The sequence below is a fragment of the Berghia stephanieae genome, chromosome 7, assembly GCF_034508935.2.
Source record: "Berghia stephanieae isolate SIO BIC M18660-M18661 chromosome 7, UCSD_Bste_1.3, whole genome shotgun sequence".
NCBI classification, from domain to species: Eukaryota; Metazoa; Mollusca; class Gastropoda; order Nudibranchia; family Aeolidiidae; genus Berghia; species Berghia stephanieae.
In genome coordinates, this window is record NC_088366.1 from 36,066,993 (window position 1) to 36,085,928 (window position 18,936).

The 18,936-nt window shown below is 38.1% G+C and overlaps 1 protein-coding gene across 1 annotated transcript in view; it reads left to right on the forward strand.

Moving 5' to 3' along the window:
- The first annotated feature begins 6,343 nt into the window (after positions 1 to 6,343).
- Positions 6,344 to 18,936, forward strand: part of LOC144976538 (uncharacterized) — a 15,194-nt gene continuing 2,601 nt past the window's right edge. Inside the window, exons 1-4 of the mRNA XM_078920833.1 lie at positions 6,344 to 6,375; positions 12,066 to 12,106; positions 12,949 to 13,055; positions 18,747 to 18,832. Coding sequence (XP_078776959.1) covers positions 6,362 to 6,375; positions 12,066 to 12,106; positions 12,949 to 13,055; positions 18,747 to 18,832 — 248 coding nt within the window. The 5' untranslated portion in view covers positions 6,344 to 6,361. The remainder of the gene's footprint in view (positions 6,376 to 12,065; positions 12,107 to 12,948; positions 13,056 to 18,746; positions 18,833 to 18,936) is intronic.

The window sequence follows — 18,936 nt, forward strand, 5'->3', positions numbered from 1 at the left end:
CCTAACCCTGTTTTCAGCTATAAATACTATACACGCGGTCTCTAAAGTAATTCAGTGACGGGTCGGTCATAATCTTTGCCAGGTTGTTCTTACATCAAGTAATATTTTTTTTTTTAAATAGGTCCCCCCCCCCTACCCCCTTTATTCCCACACCGGTAGACACACACATGGACATCATGTACCCACTTCTTGAAAAAGATGATGGTACCGGTTTGGAGATACACATACACACACACACACACACACACACGCGCGCGCGCGCACACACACACACACACAGAGAGAGAGAGAGAGAGAGAGAGAGAGAGAGAGAGAGAGAGAGAGAGAGAGAGAGAGAGACAGAGATAGTTTATCCCCTGAACACCTTACATGAAATTTGAATGGTTAACAATTCCTAGTATGACACTTGCGCGTTTGGCCGAAAAGTTTGGTAATGGAAAGAAAAAAAATAATCAAGCAAAGAATGCACGCTCTCTGTGATTACGATCTGCTTTGCAAATTAATAATCATTATTTTTTTTAATGTATTTTGTTTGTTTGGTCGTTTTGTTTTGTTTTGTTTGTTTTGTTCTGTGGTCCTATCAGCAGTTGTTTCCTACCTGGAACTCATTTGGAATACACAAGTTTATATCACCCGCTAGATTACTCACCGTTTCCCAAAGTACGAGTGCGCATCCCTCCCCCCCCCCCCCCCCCCTCTATAGGTTGGTCCCCCCCCCCCTTCCAGCTTCTTTAGCCAAATTGTGCAACCCCTACCCGTTATAATCCCTCCCCTTCTATTGAAGTTTGGCAAAAATGCACCCACCCCCTCTTTTCTATTACTACACCCCTCCCCCCTTCTATTTGATACACTAGAGTACGTGTACATATTAATATAAGCAAATAATACACGACGCTAAAAACCGATGTAAACTGTACAGTACACATTTAACCGTTTCCTCTCCACTTCCGTAAAATAAACGAAAACAAATGAAAACAATGACTCTAAAATCAAACTTTTAAAAGACAAACAAGCCAACATTCAAAGGAGAAAAAAGAAATAGACAAACTCACAAATTATGAGCCGTTTTCTGTTCTGATTATAAGACAACATCCACGTTGTTGTCAACTTCACGTTCTATCAACCCACCATCATTTTCAAAAATTGTTACCATTTACCAAGAATTATACTTCTCAATCCATCTCGCCTGTTCAGTATTTTGCCCTTTTAAAACAAGGGTCCGGTTTCCTTGTTTGACTTAATATGCATTATTTTATGACTTTCCTTATAATATTATAATAGTATTTACTCAATATTGATAATGATAATATTAGAGAATGACATCCGTACCAGGTCTCTGCCCTTGTAAGGTTTTAACGTGTAGACTTGTATCCTTTCCCCTAACCAGTCTTTTTTTTTTTTAATCAGGTAACTGTCGTAATGTGGAAAGACACGTTTAAAAAAAAAGAATGGACAGAAAACTCGTCCTTTAAATATCAATCGATTTAAATGACCCCTATCTTGGCAAAAACTCTCAAAACATGGACTTGCAACGCTTCCATTGCCATGTTGTGTAATGATTAAAATGTTAGGGAGCAGGCACTGGTGTAAGATAAAGAAATGAAAAAAAATGTGCATGAAACAGTGTCAGGCAAAACAAGAAAGAAAAATACAAGAAAAAAAATATCCCAAAAAATCATCCTGTCTCGACTGCGGTATTCATGAGGTCTGAGGTTCAATCCCCAGTTAAGGCAGGCTCATTGTTTGGGATATCTTTTTTTTTTTTTTCCTTTTATTTTTTTTCTTGTTTTGTCTGGCACTGTTCCATACACACTTTTTCAGATATTTATATGTGTATTGATCCTCACGCCCACAACGAGAGCATGTAAGATAATAAGTAGTCCTTCAGACCCATTGAGCTCATAGAGCCGGAGTTTATTCCGGTTTATATAGCGTGCAAACCAACAATATCAATAGCATGCTATCCTTTGGACAGGACGCTACTCTATCGCAAAGCATTTTCCGCTAGATCAAAGAGACTCAGTTACCCAATCACTGCTGGATGGACAGGATCAGAAAAAAATCTCGACTTCAGCCGAGATCCATCGCGATCCCTTTGAGTATGATGGACCTCTTGATAATACTATGTACTGTGAATAAAATGGAGTGAGGATGCGGAGAAAAACAGAGGGACGAGGGGATAATGAGTACATATTGTATAAAATAGAGGAATAAAGGAGGTAGCTACTAACGAAAATTTTCATGATTGAAGTGTAGATGGGGGAGGGGAAGCAAAGATCCTTGACATTGTCCTCGTTTAAAACGGTACCATGCTGAAATCTTTGACAAAGTGGTATCTGGAAATTAAATGAACCATTTGAAGACAGTCGCTACTGTCCTCTAATTAATTTTCAAACAAAAGCACGCTTGTAACATGAAGGGGTGTAGAATTTCCATTTGCCCCGTGGAATAGAACGCTGAGCATTTAGCACTCTTAACCTGTTAAATCCGGCTTTTTGGGATTGTTTTCGGATTTGAAGTTCCTGGAAGACACTGCGCCCTCAGGAAAATTACAGAAAATGCATACAGTCATACAGGCATCATTATACAAGAAAACCTTAAACGGCAATCACGCATCAACAGAATAATAGATAAAGTAAATTCCGCGCTAAGGTTCATTAAAAGGAACATCAGACAAAGCCATACAAACCTGAAAGAAACCGCCTACATAACACTCGTAAGATCTGTAATATATTTATATTCCTATTGTTCAACGCGTTCAATTGTAAAAAGTGATACTAGGCTGCTAAAAGCTGTGGACTGTAGAAAGTAATAAACGAACATGAATATAACAGCTCCAAAAAAGAACTAAATACCAAACACGGAACGTTTCAGGCTCAAAACCCTTCTTCAACCAACAACAAAGACATAGATACATTACTAAATTTCAGATTTTTAGGTCCTCTGTAGAAAAATCCTGGAAAGTAAACAAACAAAAAAAGGTACCTAAGGAGTTCCAAATTGAACGGAATTAAAACAACGCATGGTGCGCAAATTTTTTTAGGGAAATCGCGGATGGAATAGAAATAGGTGTAAAATGTATCCGTGCAATAAATCCGATATAGCGGTGAAAATAATAATTCATAAGCATGACGAATGCAAAGTAATCCTTAAGAAACGGAGTGATCATGAATGTGAACTAATCTTGACAATATCTACTCCAACGATGAATGAAAAACCATAAAACTGAGAAATATAGAAGTCAGAAACACCTCAGTGGCGACAGTTTAGTGGTATTCCAGTCTAGTGTTGAGTCCTTGGGGGTTTAAACATCCAAGGGTTTTAATCAGATGTGTTTCCTGTTTGCATCGAGATACAGTGTCTGTGTAGCAGAATTTCAATACACAAACTTGACCGGCACTGGTGCCGGGATGGTCAGGTAGGTTGAATTGTCGGGCCACAGCTGTATCCGATTTGTTGGCAATGTCCCGTAGTTGCTGTGCAAAGCGATCTCCCAATCTTTCTCCGTCTTACAATGTGCGCATCTAATGGCATACACAAGGTTGCGATAAGTTCAAGTAAAAGATCTTGTGATGGTCCAATCTTTCTCCGGAAATACAGTAGTCTTGTCTTCATGAAGGTGTCTGGAGCCGTCCGGAGTCACACAGAAGCTCCTGGTGCCGTCCAGATGCCATTGAAGCCATCTAAAGCTATCCAGACGGCCTCTGGACGGTTCTGAGGGCCTCCGGTTGGCTTCCAGAAAGCTTCCGCACGGTTCTAGACGGCATCTGGATGGCTCTAGACGGCACCAGACGACTCTGAACAGCTTCTGGACGTCTCCTAATGATTTAAGATGCTCTAGACAACTCTGAATGGCCACAGACGGCTTCATTGGCCTTCGGCCGGCCCCAGTGGCTTCTGTATGGCCCCGGACGGTTCTGATGTGCCTCTGGATGGGTTCGGAATGCTTAATATGGCCTCGTGATGGCTCCTGATGGCTCAAGACGGCTCCCGGAAGGCCCGGGAGCAATAAGTAGGAACGATCATTAGTAATTTATTGGCCAAATAAGGTATATATATAATATACACCATCCTTTTTCACAAACTTCGTCACAGCTGCAGTTCTAGACTTTTTATTTATGAATTCCCATTGATAACTTAATATATTATAGAAGGAAAAAGATAAAGTCACTCTGCCCGTTGTTATTAATTTGTTTAACACCTACATAAGCGACATGCCTCAAACAACTTCCACAAAACTAGGATATGCAGATGACTGGGCCTTAGCATACCAATCAAGAAACTGGGAAGATATAGAAACAACTCTTAGCAAAGACACCACGGCCATGAAAAGGTATTTTGACAGATGGTATTTAAAAATGATTACGACAATAACAGTTGCAACTGCATTTCATCTTAACAACGAAAACTGATGATCAAGATTGATGACACAACACTACCAACTGATCAAAATCCAAAATACCTCGGAGTGACACTGGATAGACAACTAACCTATAGAACCAATCTTGAGGGTACAGCAAGAAAGATAGGGAAACGAAATTGTCTACTCAGGAAACTGGCAGGAACAACATGGGGAGCATCGCAAACTCTTCTCAGAACATCAACCCTGGCCCTTTGCTACAGTGTGACAGAATATTGAGCTCCTGTTTGGACGAGAAGTGCCCATACAAACCTTGTTGATGTGAAACTAAGAGACTCGATGCGAATAGTAACTGGATGCCTGAAATCCACCCCAACAGTCATGAGCGCTATAACACCACCCCACTTGAGGAGAGAGGATGCAACACAGAAATGGATATCCAGAGCTGAAGAAGATAGTGGAACTCCTCTGCAAACCATATACAAAACTGCGCCCCCAACATCAAGACTAAAATCTCGTTCACCTTTCTACCTATCAAAGAAAGAAAACTACAACACGCAAGAAGCCTAGTGCGAGGAATGGAAAAGTAATTAGCCAACTAATTGAAGATCCCTGTAAAAGTCTCCCAGGTCTACAGGATCAACCAAAAAAATACTGGGTAGCTGCAAATAGACTACGGTAAAAACATACAAGAACAGCTGCCAACATGTACAAATGGGGGTTCCAAGAATCACCAACATGCCCAAAGTGCAACCAAGCACCACAAGATGCAAACCACCTCGTACTAATTACCCAGAGACAAAACTGGAAGGGGGATTTGAAACCATCAACAAATGTGATGATGACTTCCGAACCTGGATTGATACCTTGAACATAGAAGTGTAGCCGAACGATACTACTACTACTACTACTACTACTACTACTACTACTACTACTACTACTACTACTACTACTACTACTACTACTACTACTACTACTACTACTATTACTTTTTAGTAATCCCGTTAGTGTTAAGTTAGCACTAAATGATATCAATCAGACTATAAAAGTAAAAGGTTTCACAAAGTCTTGTGTATTGGTATGTTTAATTTGGCTGACGGATGTTGTGAGTGTTTTACATGAACGTACAGCACCAATATGCGAAAAAGTATGCCATGTCGTACTTCGCTCAAGGTCTGAATAATATATATGACGAGATTGTGTATATTGAGTATTTTTCTCTTATCATTTCTAATTTGTTAACACATACATTCTTCTAACCACTTTTCACATACGTCCGACACAGCTACAGTCCCAGACTTTTTGTATGTTGTTTATGAATTATCATAGACAACTAACTGTTATGCAAAAATATTACATGTTGCAATTTGCTCAAAATATTAATAACAGAAATGACGATATCGGTACAAGTACCTATGTAGATATCTCGAAAGCAAAAAATATGAAATATTGAAATTTGTCTAAGGTCATTGATGTTTGTAATTTGTATCTATGGTTTTCTCCCATGTTGGATAATAGATGCAAAATAGAAGATGTGTATTGAATACGACTTATCTTATTGAATTCTGATTTTATATCTTTGTTCAGTCTTGAAACAAAAAGGCCAAACGATTTTGCTGGTGTTTTTTTTTTTTTAACATTTATTTATTTATTTTTTTTTTTTTGGGAAGACAATTATGATCAACATCATCATAGGTGGATAGGTATTGGAGGTGTAGTGACTTCGTCGTGTGGAATAAGAACTGAAGAATATATTTATGTTTTGATCAAGGATTACTGCTGTAAATAGAGCGCCAGAAACTTCTGTGGTCTAATAATTTAATTTCGCATGATGATACACAGATGCTTTGTATGATGACACCATAGATGCATAACAATAAACGATAAGCCGACCTATGTGTAAAATTTAATGCCACCCCCCCCTTTTCATGACACGCCCCCTTTTCGGATGTATTGTCGGTGATATTCGGCGAACTGGGTACGGACAAGTCACAGATCAAGATGGCCGACAATCGGTAAATCATCTATTTTGTCAACAATCTCATTACCTATTACTTATTACTATTATTGTTGGTGCTCTCAATATCCATCAGTTGAGACACAAATGGACCAATTTGAATGGTTACATTTAGAAATTTAATTAGAATTGTGATGACTTCTCCATGATATTAGCGCATTTATAAAAAAATAATCAACAATCTGGTTAGTGTGTACTCTGTCGTAAGCAAAGATAAAAGAAGACTGCCTGACTCATTTTCTGTGGCAGTGACAGAGTGACAAGAAGTTCACTTTAAATTTATTTATTGACAAGTCAAATCGGGTGACATTTCAATTAATTAATGGCTCACTTGAAATTGATTTCTCCAGTCCTTGATCTCTTTTGATATGATGTAGTTTAATGAATGGGGAACATCTCAATTCAATCTGCCTGACTCTCGCTGGACTCTGGCTGGACGGAACTGACTTGACTTGACTGAGACTGAACTGTAAATAACTGAACCTGAGTCCGAGCGAAAAATTATAGACCAGGTGGACTTCTTAAAAAGATAAACTAAGAACTATTCTGGCAGAGTAATCTCTCTCTCTCTCTCTCTCTCTCTCTCTCTCTCTCTCTCTCTCTCTCTCTCTCTCCCCCTCTCTCTCTCTCTCTCTCTCTCTCTCTCTCTCTCTCTCTCTCTCTCTCTCTCTCTTTCTTTCTTTCTCTCTCTTCATCTCTGTCTCTACTCCCCTTCTATCAGTAAATACTATCACTATCATCATGGTGTATGTTCATCATAGAAATATATAATAAGTAGAAGTCATCTGGTTATATTTATATAGTTATCGGCGGAGTATTTATTTGCAGTAGTACAATCATAGCACAATCACTATTCAAAGTGGCAATTCGGACTCGAGTTGGAATAGTCTCCCATGGTTATTCGAACTATAACTCCAATGTGTCTGCGAAAACACAGTGGCAGCAGTGGACAGTGGAACTGATAGAAGAAGAAGAAGAGTCCTGAGGAAATTCTGTTTTTCCCATATCAGAGTGACCATAGAGGATTGTTAAATTGTTGTCCATCTAACACTATCAGTATCAGAAAAATCTTGTCCTGATTTTATTTGGACATCGCGAAAAGTTTCTGGAAAGGGTTTTCCTTTAGACCACAGTTACTTTGACTTTTGTCCTTTATAAAGGGTTTTAACTTTCTTTTAAATCTCTGACTGGGCTCCTGATTATGTGTTGATAGTTACCACTCATACCATCATTGTAATTTTCATTTGCATCAATTTTATGTACTTGTCAATAAATCAAAATAATTGAAGTGACTAGATATCGCACTGATAGAGAGACATAATAATAGATATTGCTCTAACAGAGCGACACCTAAAATAACTTGTGGATTGCACGTGCGCATTGGAGTTTGAGTCCGAATAGCCATGGGAGACTTTTTCAGACTCCTCCGAATAAACACAGCCATCAATATTTGCAGGAGTAGAAGCACTCTCCTAACCTGAAAACCAGTTTTTCCCCCTCACTGAACACACACAACACTGTTTTTCTGTTCAAAATGGTGGTGTTGTTGAATGGCTTGAATTTTAATGAGATGTGTTAGTTTGAGAAGGAAAGAAAAGGGGGGATGATCGTATTATTTGGTGTGATTGAGAATTGAGATTTTGAACATTTAAATTTTTCTTTCAAGTCTGAAAGTTGACTTGATCTTGGCCCATTTTTATTAACACAGACTAGTCTCTGATTTTAGTCAAGGACTTGAAAAAGTTGGATTTTATGTGAGCTGACCAAGCAAGTACCAGACTTAAATCACGGCACATTCGGACTAAGTTTGGCCAAGTTTTAGTCATTTCCTGAGGCCGGACTTCAAGTCTTCAAGTTTAGTTGACTAGTTAATAGGAAACATCATAGCGTCGACACGATAGCAGCTATTTTTATTTTGAGGGAGCTTCGATTTGAAAGAAAAATACGTCGGTTACAAATGATAAAGGCAAAAGTGTCATGTTGCTTTTGACACTGGCTTTAAAAAACTGTAAGATAAGTGCAGATCATCAAAAGTACACATTTTTGTGAGTAAAAACTAAAAAAAAAACAACCCGAATCTAATCTGGCTGGCGAGTTGCGAGTGAACGGATAATTCGAAGTTGAAGGATTTGCTTCAAAGAACAACCAGAAAAACCATTAGAAAATATAGTAGACAAAACTTATTATTGTAACTGACTGCTTTCAACTTAGTTCGACAGATAAATTTTGCCAGACCCTAGTTCATAACAGATGGCGAGTCATGGAAAAACTTTGCCTGTTTTGATGATTTTTTTCTTAAGTTCAAAGTAGCGGAGTAAAGATAATATTAACTCTTTAAGATTCAACCCGACAAAAACCGACAACGGCATAATATTCATGGGCGGGGTAGTCAAAACTGGCCCCAGTAAGTAAAATCCAATCGTTGTGAAGGAAATGACAGGCCCTGTCACTGCCACAGGGTGTTTTCAGCTTTGATTTTTATAAATTTGCCGACAGAAAAGAAAATACGTTTCAGAAATTGCGATTTAAATCCTATTTTATTTGCGGGTGAAAATCATTGACATTGCACTTTGTTTGGTAAAAATCGATAAAAAAATACGACTTTGGTGATGAAAAATGACTTTGAAGACCATTATTGTAAACTTTTAAAAATATTATGAATAATTTATAACTCCCTTATTTGTGGGTCGATTTTGTCATTCGAGGTATCAATTTTATTGTAATAAAGAGATAGGAACTTCAGAGTTATTTTTTCTGATGCGAAATTATTACTTTGTAATTTTAGCACCAAGAAAAATAGTCGGTAAATAAATTTGTTAAACCTCTTTGATAGACCGCCGGGGTCCGTTCGTGTAGAATTGTGAATCAAGCGTCTCAAAGTCTTCGACCAATCACAGGCTATCTATCCAGCTGGCCGAAACAAAGACGCTTCTCCCCGTCGATGTATTACGCTATTGTTATGCAAGGAATATAACACCTTATGGAGTAGGCCTAAAAGCTAAAATCTAAAAGTAAAAAATATAATTCTGAGGAATTTGAAAGTCACATTGCTGAAATCAGCTTGAAAAAAGAAGTACATTGGTCTTTGTTTCATAAAAATCGGTTGAAAACCAACTGTTTTACGAATAAATTTGATTTTAAAAATTGCTTTTGTTTATTTTAGCTTTTTTTAGCAACTTTTTTATTTATCGGCCGATTTTCTTGATTTTTATATCATTCTTTATATCTCAAAGAGACGAGATCAGTGATATACTTTGTTTGTTTCAAATGTAACTAGAACATAATTTGGCTTTTTTACCTATCGACCATGCCTGGATAATTTATTCAACAACGTGGCGATGTGACGCAACTATTCCATGGCCGTCTTCCACTGCATCGACGATGATTCAATTCATTGTTGACGGCTGTTGACACGTGAGCTGCCAGAACGACTAATCGTTGGAGGGTCAAGATGCTCAGTAGCCAATCGTTCTTTGGTCAAAAAACTTATGAACTCACGAGAACAAAAGTTTGAAATTTGGTGATGGACGGACCTATGAAATCGTTTCTGGGCGGAGTTTAGCCATGAGTGACCGTAGAAAACGAAAAGGCGACTACAGATATCAAAGAGTAGGCTTATATCATCAAAGGATGTCTACATGATTGACATGGCCATATAGGGAACTCATTATCTACTCCCCCAAAAAGAATCTGAACACGAGAGGGTTAAGTGTTGCAATAAGTTATTTTAGAGTCATAACTAGTGATTTACATACTTTTATTTGATATTAATTGAATACATCATTTGGGATTAGATTTTTAAGGAAACAACCCAAAAAATGGATCATAAATTTTAATTACTTTAAACCATAATCAAAAATTACATAATGTAATGAGTTTATACATATTAATGATAAATATTTCAATAATCCTCAATATTCACAGAGTAGAAATATATAAAGTGATTTTGTAATGAAGCATTGTTGAGATATCCGCTCACCTGTACAGCAATATCGTTATTTTACAAATTTTTTTAAAAGCGTGATCGCTGCATTGTAGGGAGTTTGATGATCAAAATGACCTGGTTTGAGTAATGCCAATTGACAATCCTGTGACTGAATATGGAAGGATGGCATTGGACAGAAGCTTATTTTGGTTTTTAGAAAATTATACTACCTTTACTCTCTCATGTCCGCATCGTTGAATGATAGGAAGGTGAAAATATTTGCTTAATTGTAGTGAATAGAAATTAATCATGAAAAAGTTTAGTTAAAGGCTCGGTTCCGTCTCCTTATTTTTAAAAAACCATTTCAGTAGCAGGTTAAAGTGAAAAAAAGAACAATTTATTTGTAATCTATATGCCTAGCCTAAGTCTGAGATAAAAAGGGTAAGAGTTGAAAATAAAATTTATGACTTCAGTTTTTAGAACGCATTTTTTTCCTCAAGTTCAGAAATAAAACTTGTCATGCCTGGATGCAAACCCAGTATGTTTGTTTATGAAGCATAACCACTTATTACTGACATCAGGTCACCTCAGTGAAACATCAAGACGCTCAAAATTGATACACATTAGCAGGGGGTAGAAATTAGACCTGTAAATTCTCAGTCAATTAACTGAAATCAGTCAATTCGTCGAATTCAAATATTTTTAAAAAGGAAAGAAAGAAATGAAGAAGAAAGAAAGAATTCATGAATCGTAGTCGAATGACTGTAAAGTAATTAGGAATGTTCCACAGCGCTACTCAAGGGCCGTTTATATTTACGATGGATATATTGCCAAGGCTAAGCGACGCTTCTTAGAATTGCCATGTCTGAACACACCCCAGTGTATTTTCACACAGCCTTGGTGAAATTATCTTTTCACTTTCCAAACCTGTCGTGATCCCAATGGTAGCCAATTCTAACTGAGCCGCCAAGTGATAAATTTCACTGTTTCGTCTAAGCCAAAATTGACCACATTTACTTGGTAGAACCTAAAAGTATGAAAAAGTTTAATGGAAGTGCGTTATGAAGACACCTTCAAATCGAAAGTTGTATGATTGCTACAAGCACATCTTGATTGCCTCACATTGTAAACAAACTGGTTGACCGTTTCTTCACTGATGTGGGTACCTAATTATAAGAAACAATTGTACGTAGCCTAATTAATTCCCACGTAAATTAGTTTTCTGCCATTGTTTTGCTCAAGTGAGCTTACTGTTTACTATTCATCTCGATTCTTTGGATTTTTCTGATACGATACGAACAGTTTCAGTCAATTTTTATAGAGCTCATTTACAGGTCTAAAAATGAAGAAATCAACCTACAGCAGACTAGAAATTTGAATTTTTAGAGTAATAAGATAATTAACATTTTTTTTTAACAAACAGAAATTCATTTTATTCATGACAAGGAGGAATACGTCTTTAGAGTCTACCTTGAGATAGACTGAGAGTTGAGTGCAAAATGGGTAATGAGAGTTAAGTTTTTGATTTAGGAAAAAGGACCATTGTACTTAATGCCTAAAATGATAAAAAGTTGCTGAATGATGAGAACATGTTCATTATGTGCGCTCGACAGGATGAAATATATCACTTTGCAAATGTCAATTTTAGATTAGATCACTCTGTCAACTGTCAATTTAGATCAGACCACTCTGACTTCAAATGTAATTTAGATCAGTATCAAATGTACTTTTGATTATCACAATACAAAATATCCTCGTTTCAGATATAATAAGGCCAGAGGATTTCACGGACAAAGCCCAATGGGTGAGAGTTTTACAATTTAAAATATATTTGCTATCAATCTCTCCCTCTCTCTCTCTCTCCTCTCTCTCCTCTCTCTCTCTCTCTCTCCTCTCTTCTCTCTCTCTCTCTCTTCTCTCTCTCTCTCTCTCTCTCTCTGTCTCTCTCTCTGCTCCTCTCTCTCTCTCTCTCTCTTCTCTCTCTCTCTCTTCTCTCTCTCTCTCTCTCTCTCTCTCTCTCTCTCTCTTCCATCTATCTATCTATCTATCTATCTATCTATCTCTATCTATTCATAAAACCAAAAAAAACACGAAGAATAGAATACATTTTTATATAAAAGGAGAGGTTGATATGTGCAGATATTTTAGAGTGCTCAACTATTTAAAGGATCCTAACGATTGTATATTTTCACCTTATGTTTATATACTCCACTGACCTCGCTGTTTCAACAGCTTTCCTGAAAATTCTTACTGGAATACAAACCAAGTATGATTTGATACAATGGCAGTAATAATCAAGTATGTTGTGCATGCCTTTTTCGTAACCGAAGCATTACTTGGAATGGTTATGATAGTAATAATAATAATAATAATAATAATAATAATAATAGTGATAATCATAATAGTGATAATGATAATAACAATAATATAGTAATAATAATAATCATAGTAATAATAATAGTAATAGTAATAATAATAATAATAATAGTAATAATAATAATAATAATAATAGTGATAATAATAATAATAGTAATAATAATGATAATAATAATAATAACGATGATGATGATGATGATGATGATGATAATAACAATTAGTCATAAATTCGTCATATAAAAAACTAAAATATACATTCTTTTTTACCAGGCCCAGGGATGCCAAACATGACAACAGTAAGGGGCACATATGTACAACCTAATGTGCCAATGAATCCCATGATACAGCAGCAGATGATGATGAGGTTTCCAATGCAGGTATTGCTTCATGAAACTCATGGTCTAAAATGTGTTACACTTAACTTAATCAAATAATATGTTCTTGTTTTCAGAAACTGTTGAAAAAAGAAGTTATGTCAAATCTGTTAAAACTAACAACCTGCCATCATCATTTCCACATCATCATCATCTTTATCTTCCTCCTGCTCCTCCTTCTCTTCCTTTTCTTCTCCATCATCATCAGCATCATCATCATCCAGATCAGGGCTCTGATTCATGGACCGAGACTATGGTAGTCTCAGACTATAGCAAAGCCTGAGACTTTGTAGTCTAAGACTTAGGGAAGTCCGAGACTACGGAAAGTAAGCTATTCATGGAGTCAGACTTCGTCCCTGACTATCAAGTCTCTGACTACGCTAGCAAAGTCTCAGACTACAGAGGTCAATCTATTTTTAACTGAGGATTCCTCGGAAACGTATCGCAAAACGTCATAGAAATGTGTTACTTTTCCAGCTGCGCATGCGTCATACGAAGTAACACAGAAATCATATATATTTCTTCTTCGTGTTTGTTTTGATCGTTTTATTATATTTTTTTGGCCCCACAAATAAAAATAGTGTGAGTGTGAGACAAGTTTAGGCACAACAAAAAAACAATTAAAATGAAATGCCGTATAAATTGGATCGTCTGTACTCAACGATGGTTGGAGTGTGAACGAATCGTTAGCGTGGTGTAATAGAAATGATAAGGCCAGTGAAAGACTGAAATTTCTAGAAATAATGGACGATAAAGGACATAATAGAAATGTAATAGTAGTCGCAGTAGTATTAGTAGTAGTAATAATAGTAGTAGTAGTAGTAGTACCTAGTAGTAATAGTAATAGCAGTAGTAGTAGAAGTAGTAGTAGTAGTACAGTAGAACATGAAAGTAACGTACTCGGAAATAGCGAGAACTCGGAAATAACGAGTAAAATCTAAATCCCCGTTTTTTTCTCTTATTTGAGTCAATAAAATTAGCATGCAAGTAGCGAGTATGAAAAAGAGGTCAACTCGGAAATAACGAGCATTTCCTGCCTCAGCCTAGGACTTCGAACGAAGTAAAGCAAAACACCAGACAAGGGCGATTTAAATATTTTTAGCCTAGCTTCTTTTCTTTTCTTATTTTTTGTTACGAGTAATATTACATAGTAGCCTAGTCTAGAGTACATAGTAGGCGAAACAAATTTGGGTGGGGGTTGGATGTGTGTGTTTGTGTGCGTGTGTGGGTCAATTATTCACCCAATGTGGTGCCACGCGACGCGCGAGGTAAGCACTGCCAGTCAACATGCCTTCGCAGCATCGGTCAGCGAGTCGCATTCGTTAACGAACGACACGATCAGCGAGAGAGGGGAGCGTGGAACCATCATTTCAGTGGGTCAGTGATTGAGTGATGCGCTTGCTTACCTCATCAAACATGCCTAGTGCATACAAACACTCGCACACACACACATACACGAAATCTTGATGGAAATGGAAGTAGGCGGATCAACTTCAACCTGTGGCCATCATTACGTAGTTAACGAAGGCCGTGTTCAACCCCGCCCTCACCCCACTTTATCCACACACAGTCATTTGCACGCACGCACGGCACACACGCACAAACACACACACACACACATTGTCTTTCCTTATTTTTGTACGGCCGAGTGACCTTTCCTGGCAACTCGGGAATAGCGAGAACTCGGAAATAGCGAGTAATCAGGAGTGGACCCGTCGAACTCGCTATTTCCGAGTTCTACTGTAGTAGTAGTAGACATAGTAGTAGTAGTAGTAGTAGTAGTAGTTGTAGTAGGAGTAATGATAATAGTGAAAGTAGCAGCAGTAGTAGTAGGAGGAGGAAGTTACTATGAAACTGTGGAGGGGGGGGGGGGGAAGGAGTCCCTGGAGAGTGTTTTGAATGGGCAAGATGAGGAGTGTATGTGCGATTGTCAACTCATCGAGAAAAGAAAACAAAAAACAAAAAACAAAAAATAAAATAATAAAAATAAATATAAAACCAAAAACTGTTGGGTATCCTTGTTCTAATCGCTTTACAATTACTTCCCCCAGCGTAGAGCACATATGATTTTGAAATTTAGTCCCAGACTACGATATTTCAGGGCTGAGAATCTTCCGCCTAAAGGCGGATTTCCGCCTAAATGGTAGTTTATCTCCGCCCATCCCATCACATTTCCTCCTTTTTCAAATTTGCCGTGTCAAACATTTTCCTCAAACCCACAAAATCACCATTATGTCTTGTGTCATATTTTGACACCTGTGCTCAGTCTCGTGAAATTTGGTGATGGTCCCGTTTTTATGACGTTGGGCCAGACAGTTTGGCACCAGATGTCACAATTGACACAGAAGACCAGTAGTGTTCTTTGATTAGTTAGTTGATGGTTGAAGGGGAAGGGGAGGGACAAATGGGTCTGGTTTTTTCCCCCCCTGTTGTAGGTACCTATTGCCTTTTTAATCTCTCTCTCTTTTTTTTCCCTTTGCCTTTCTTTCTATTTCTCTTTTCTTCTTTTTTTTTATTTTTTTGGATATAGAATTCAAAAGGTCAATACATAAGTTATTCTGGTAAAGAAGTCTCTCATTCCCCCCCCCTCTCTCTCTCTCTCTCTCTCTCTCTCTCTCTCTCTCTCTCTCTCTCTCTCTTTCTTTCGCAACCACATTAAATCATCTGGTATATAGAGATGATATATTAGAACAAAGCAATGGTGATTGGCTTAGTTTAATCTTTTTTCTTTTTACCTTTGGACTATGTCTTTAAATTTGAGAGATTCTTGGGTTGTATTTATAAGCTAAATAACTACTTCTAGGTTTCTTTGCTTGTGTTTGATCGATAGGCCGAGAAATTTTCCTCCTTTTTGACAAATTGCTATTATCATCACTGAATAAAAAAAACACTCACAAAATCACTACATCAACATCTCTACCACCACTACTATTACAATCACCACCACATCATCATCCCTACCACCACTACTACTACAAATAGCACCACAACATCCCTACCAACCCTACTACTACCACTACCACCACATCATCAACCCTACAACCACCATCATATCATCATCCCCACCACCACTACTACTACAATCACCACCACATCATCATCCCTACCACCACCACACCATCATCCCTAGCACCACTACCACAACTACCACCACATCATCATTCCGGCAACTACCAGGTACTACAACCACCACCACATCATCAACCCTACTACCACTACTTCAACCACCACTACATCATCATCCATACCACCACCATCACACCATCATCCCTACCACCTCTACTACTACAACCACCACCACATCATCAACCCTACCACCACTACTACAACCACCATCTCATCATCATCCCTACCACCACTACTACTACTACTACTGCAACCGTCATCCCTACCACCACCACTACTACAACCACCACCAAACCATTATCCCTATCACCACTACTACTACAACCACCACATCATCATCCCTACCACCACTACTTCTACAACTACCACCACATCATCAGTCCTACCACAGCTACTAAACCACCACCACACAATCATCCATACTACTACTACAATCACTACCACTGCTATTACTACAACCACCACCACATCATCATCCCTACTACAACCACCAAATGTTGTAATTACACTTTCAACTTTTGAAATTCCACCGAATTGTGTCAGAAATTGCTGCAAGACAAATTTTGGATCGCATCTCAGTAAATTTGAGTGAAATTCAAATTTATAGATTATGGTCGCATGGATGGGTCATGATCTTCACGATGAAAAATTTCCTCCTTTTTTGTGACCAGTCATTCTCGCCCCTGATATTTACACCTGCTAAATCGCGGGTGTAAATTTCACCCGTTTAGTCCCTTGTTTAGTCTAAGACTTTGCGTAGTCCGGCTTCATGAATAGCTTACAACGCCTTTTAGTCTGAGACTACGGATTTAGTCTAGGACTATCGTCGTAGTCCCGCTCCATGAATTAGAGCCCTGCTCCTTAAACCCATGGAATCTTATTGTGCACATTTATGGCTCAATTAATTTTTATTCTCTCCAGAGATCTATGTTTTATTTAAACTATTCCATCGATTCTATTCTGTTGAACAAAATAGAATGATTATCATTCAAACTACTCTTTATTATAAAGTTTTGCCTTTGAGAAGAGTGATCAATTTCCACAGTACCAATTTTTATGTGTTCAGCATTATACATATGTGAGCGCGCATGACAGATTGGTCCAGAATGTACATCGGACTGAACTGAGAAAACAGAACAAAGAATTATGGAATAGGAAGGTGGTAGATAAAAAGGAGAGAGAGAGAGGAGAGAGAAGAGAGAGAGGAGAGAGAGAGAGAAGAGAGAGAGAGAGAGAGAGAGAGAGAGAGAGAGAGAGAGAGGAGAGAGAGGAGGAGAGAGAGAGAGAGAGAGAGAGAGAGAGAGAGAGAGAGAGAGAGAGAGAGAGAGAGAGAGAGAGAGAGGAGAGAGAGAGAGAGAGAGAGAGAGAGAGAGAGAGAGAGAGAGAGGAGAGAGAGAGAGAGAGAGAGAGAGAGAGAGAGAGAGAGAGAGAGAGAGAGGAGAGAGAGAGAGAGAGAGAGAGAGAGAGAGAGAGAGAGAGAGAGAGAGAGAGAGAGAGAGAGAGAGAGAGAGAGAGAAGAGAGAGAGAGAGAGAGAGAGAGAGAGAGAGAGAGAAGAGAGAGAGAGAGAGAGAGAGAGAGAGAGAGAGAGAGAGAGAGAGAGAGAGAGAGAGAGAGAGAGAGAGAGAGAGAGAGAGAGAGAGAAGAGAGAGAGAGAGAGAGAGAGAGAGAGAGAGAGGAGAGAGAGAGAGAGAGAGGAGAGAGAGAGAGAGAGAGAAGAGAGAGAGAGAGAGGGGGGGGGGGGGGGAACAAAGAAAAAGATATAATGGATAAAGATATATCTATAGTGACTGAAGGACGAGATAAAATGAAGAGACTGATTATAAAATAAAAAGAGAATGGTGGAACAGGAAGGAGGTAGATAGAGAGTGCAAAGTACTGCCATTTCTCCCCCCCCCCCCTCTCTCTCTCTCTCTCTCTCTCTCTCTCTCTCTCTCTCTCTCTCTCTCTCTCTTTCTCTCTATCCCTGCAAAAACTAATTCCATCAAATCAAATTTTCACACATCTATTGAGTAAGTTGTATTATTGTTGAGCTGACCTGTTTTCCTTCTTTTGTAGATTGCCTGACTGACTCATGGCCTTTTGCTTATCAGTCAATCAATCATAATGCCTAAGTTGCTGTCACCAGTTAGACCTTGAAGTCTTTGCAGAATTGGAGATCTTGTGAAATAGTTCTTGAAGGTCCCATAACACATTTAACTTTAAAAAGAGATGTCCAAGGCTATGATTGACACGGTTAACTAGAGGGGAAATGAGCTCTTTCATATTTTTAAAACGATATAAAGAAAAAAAAAACAGAAAATGTTTTACATTTTAGGTAAATTTTGTATTCTTCAAATACAATTTCTTTCTTGGAACGTAATTTTTTTAAGGAATGAAAAAACCATTTTACATTGCATGCCTTTTGGCAAGTTTGATTACCAGGTTAATGAGCTATTTGCCTGTGTAATGAAGGAGTGTGAATAACTACTGATATTATTTACCCTTATTTCTTCTTCCTAATGAAAAGTCTCCCAAGACAACTTATTCTATTTCCAGGAATCATTTATCAATATTATTCCTTTCCTCAGAACATGCGAATGGGTCCCCCGAACACCCCTCCTCCACCTTACAGTGCCCACCAGCAACCTGGTATGGCTATGCTTAACCAACCTAGGTATGTAATTTGCTATGATTAACTAACTCTGATTGAATGTGGAAAGTCATTCTGACATGCCAGAAAAAATCAGAGAGAAAATAAAAACACCAAAATAGACTATA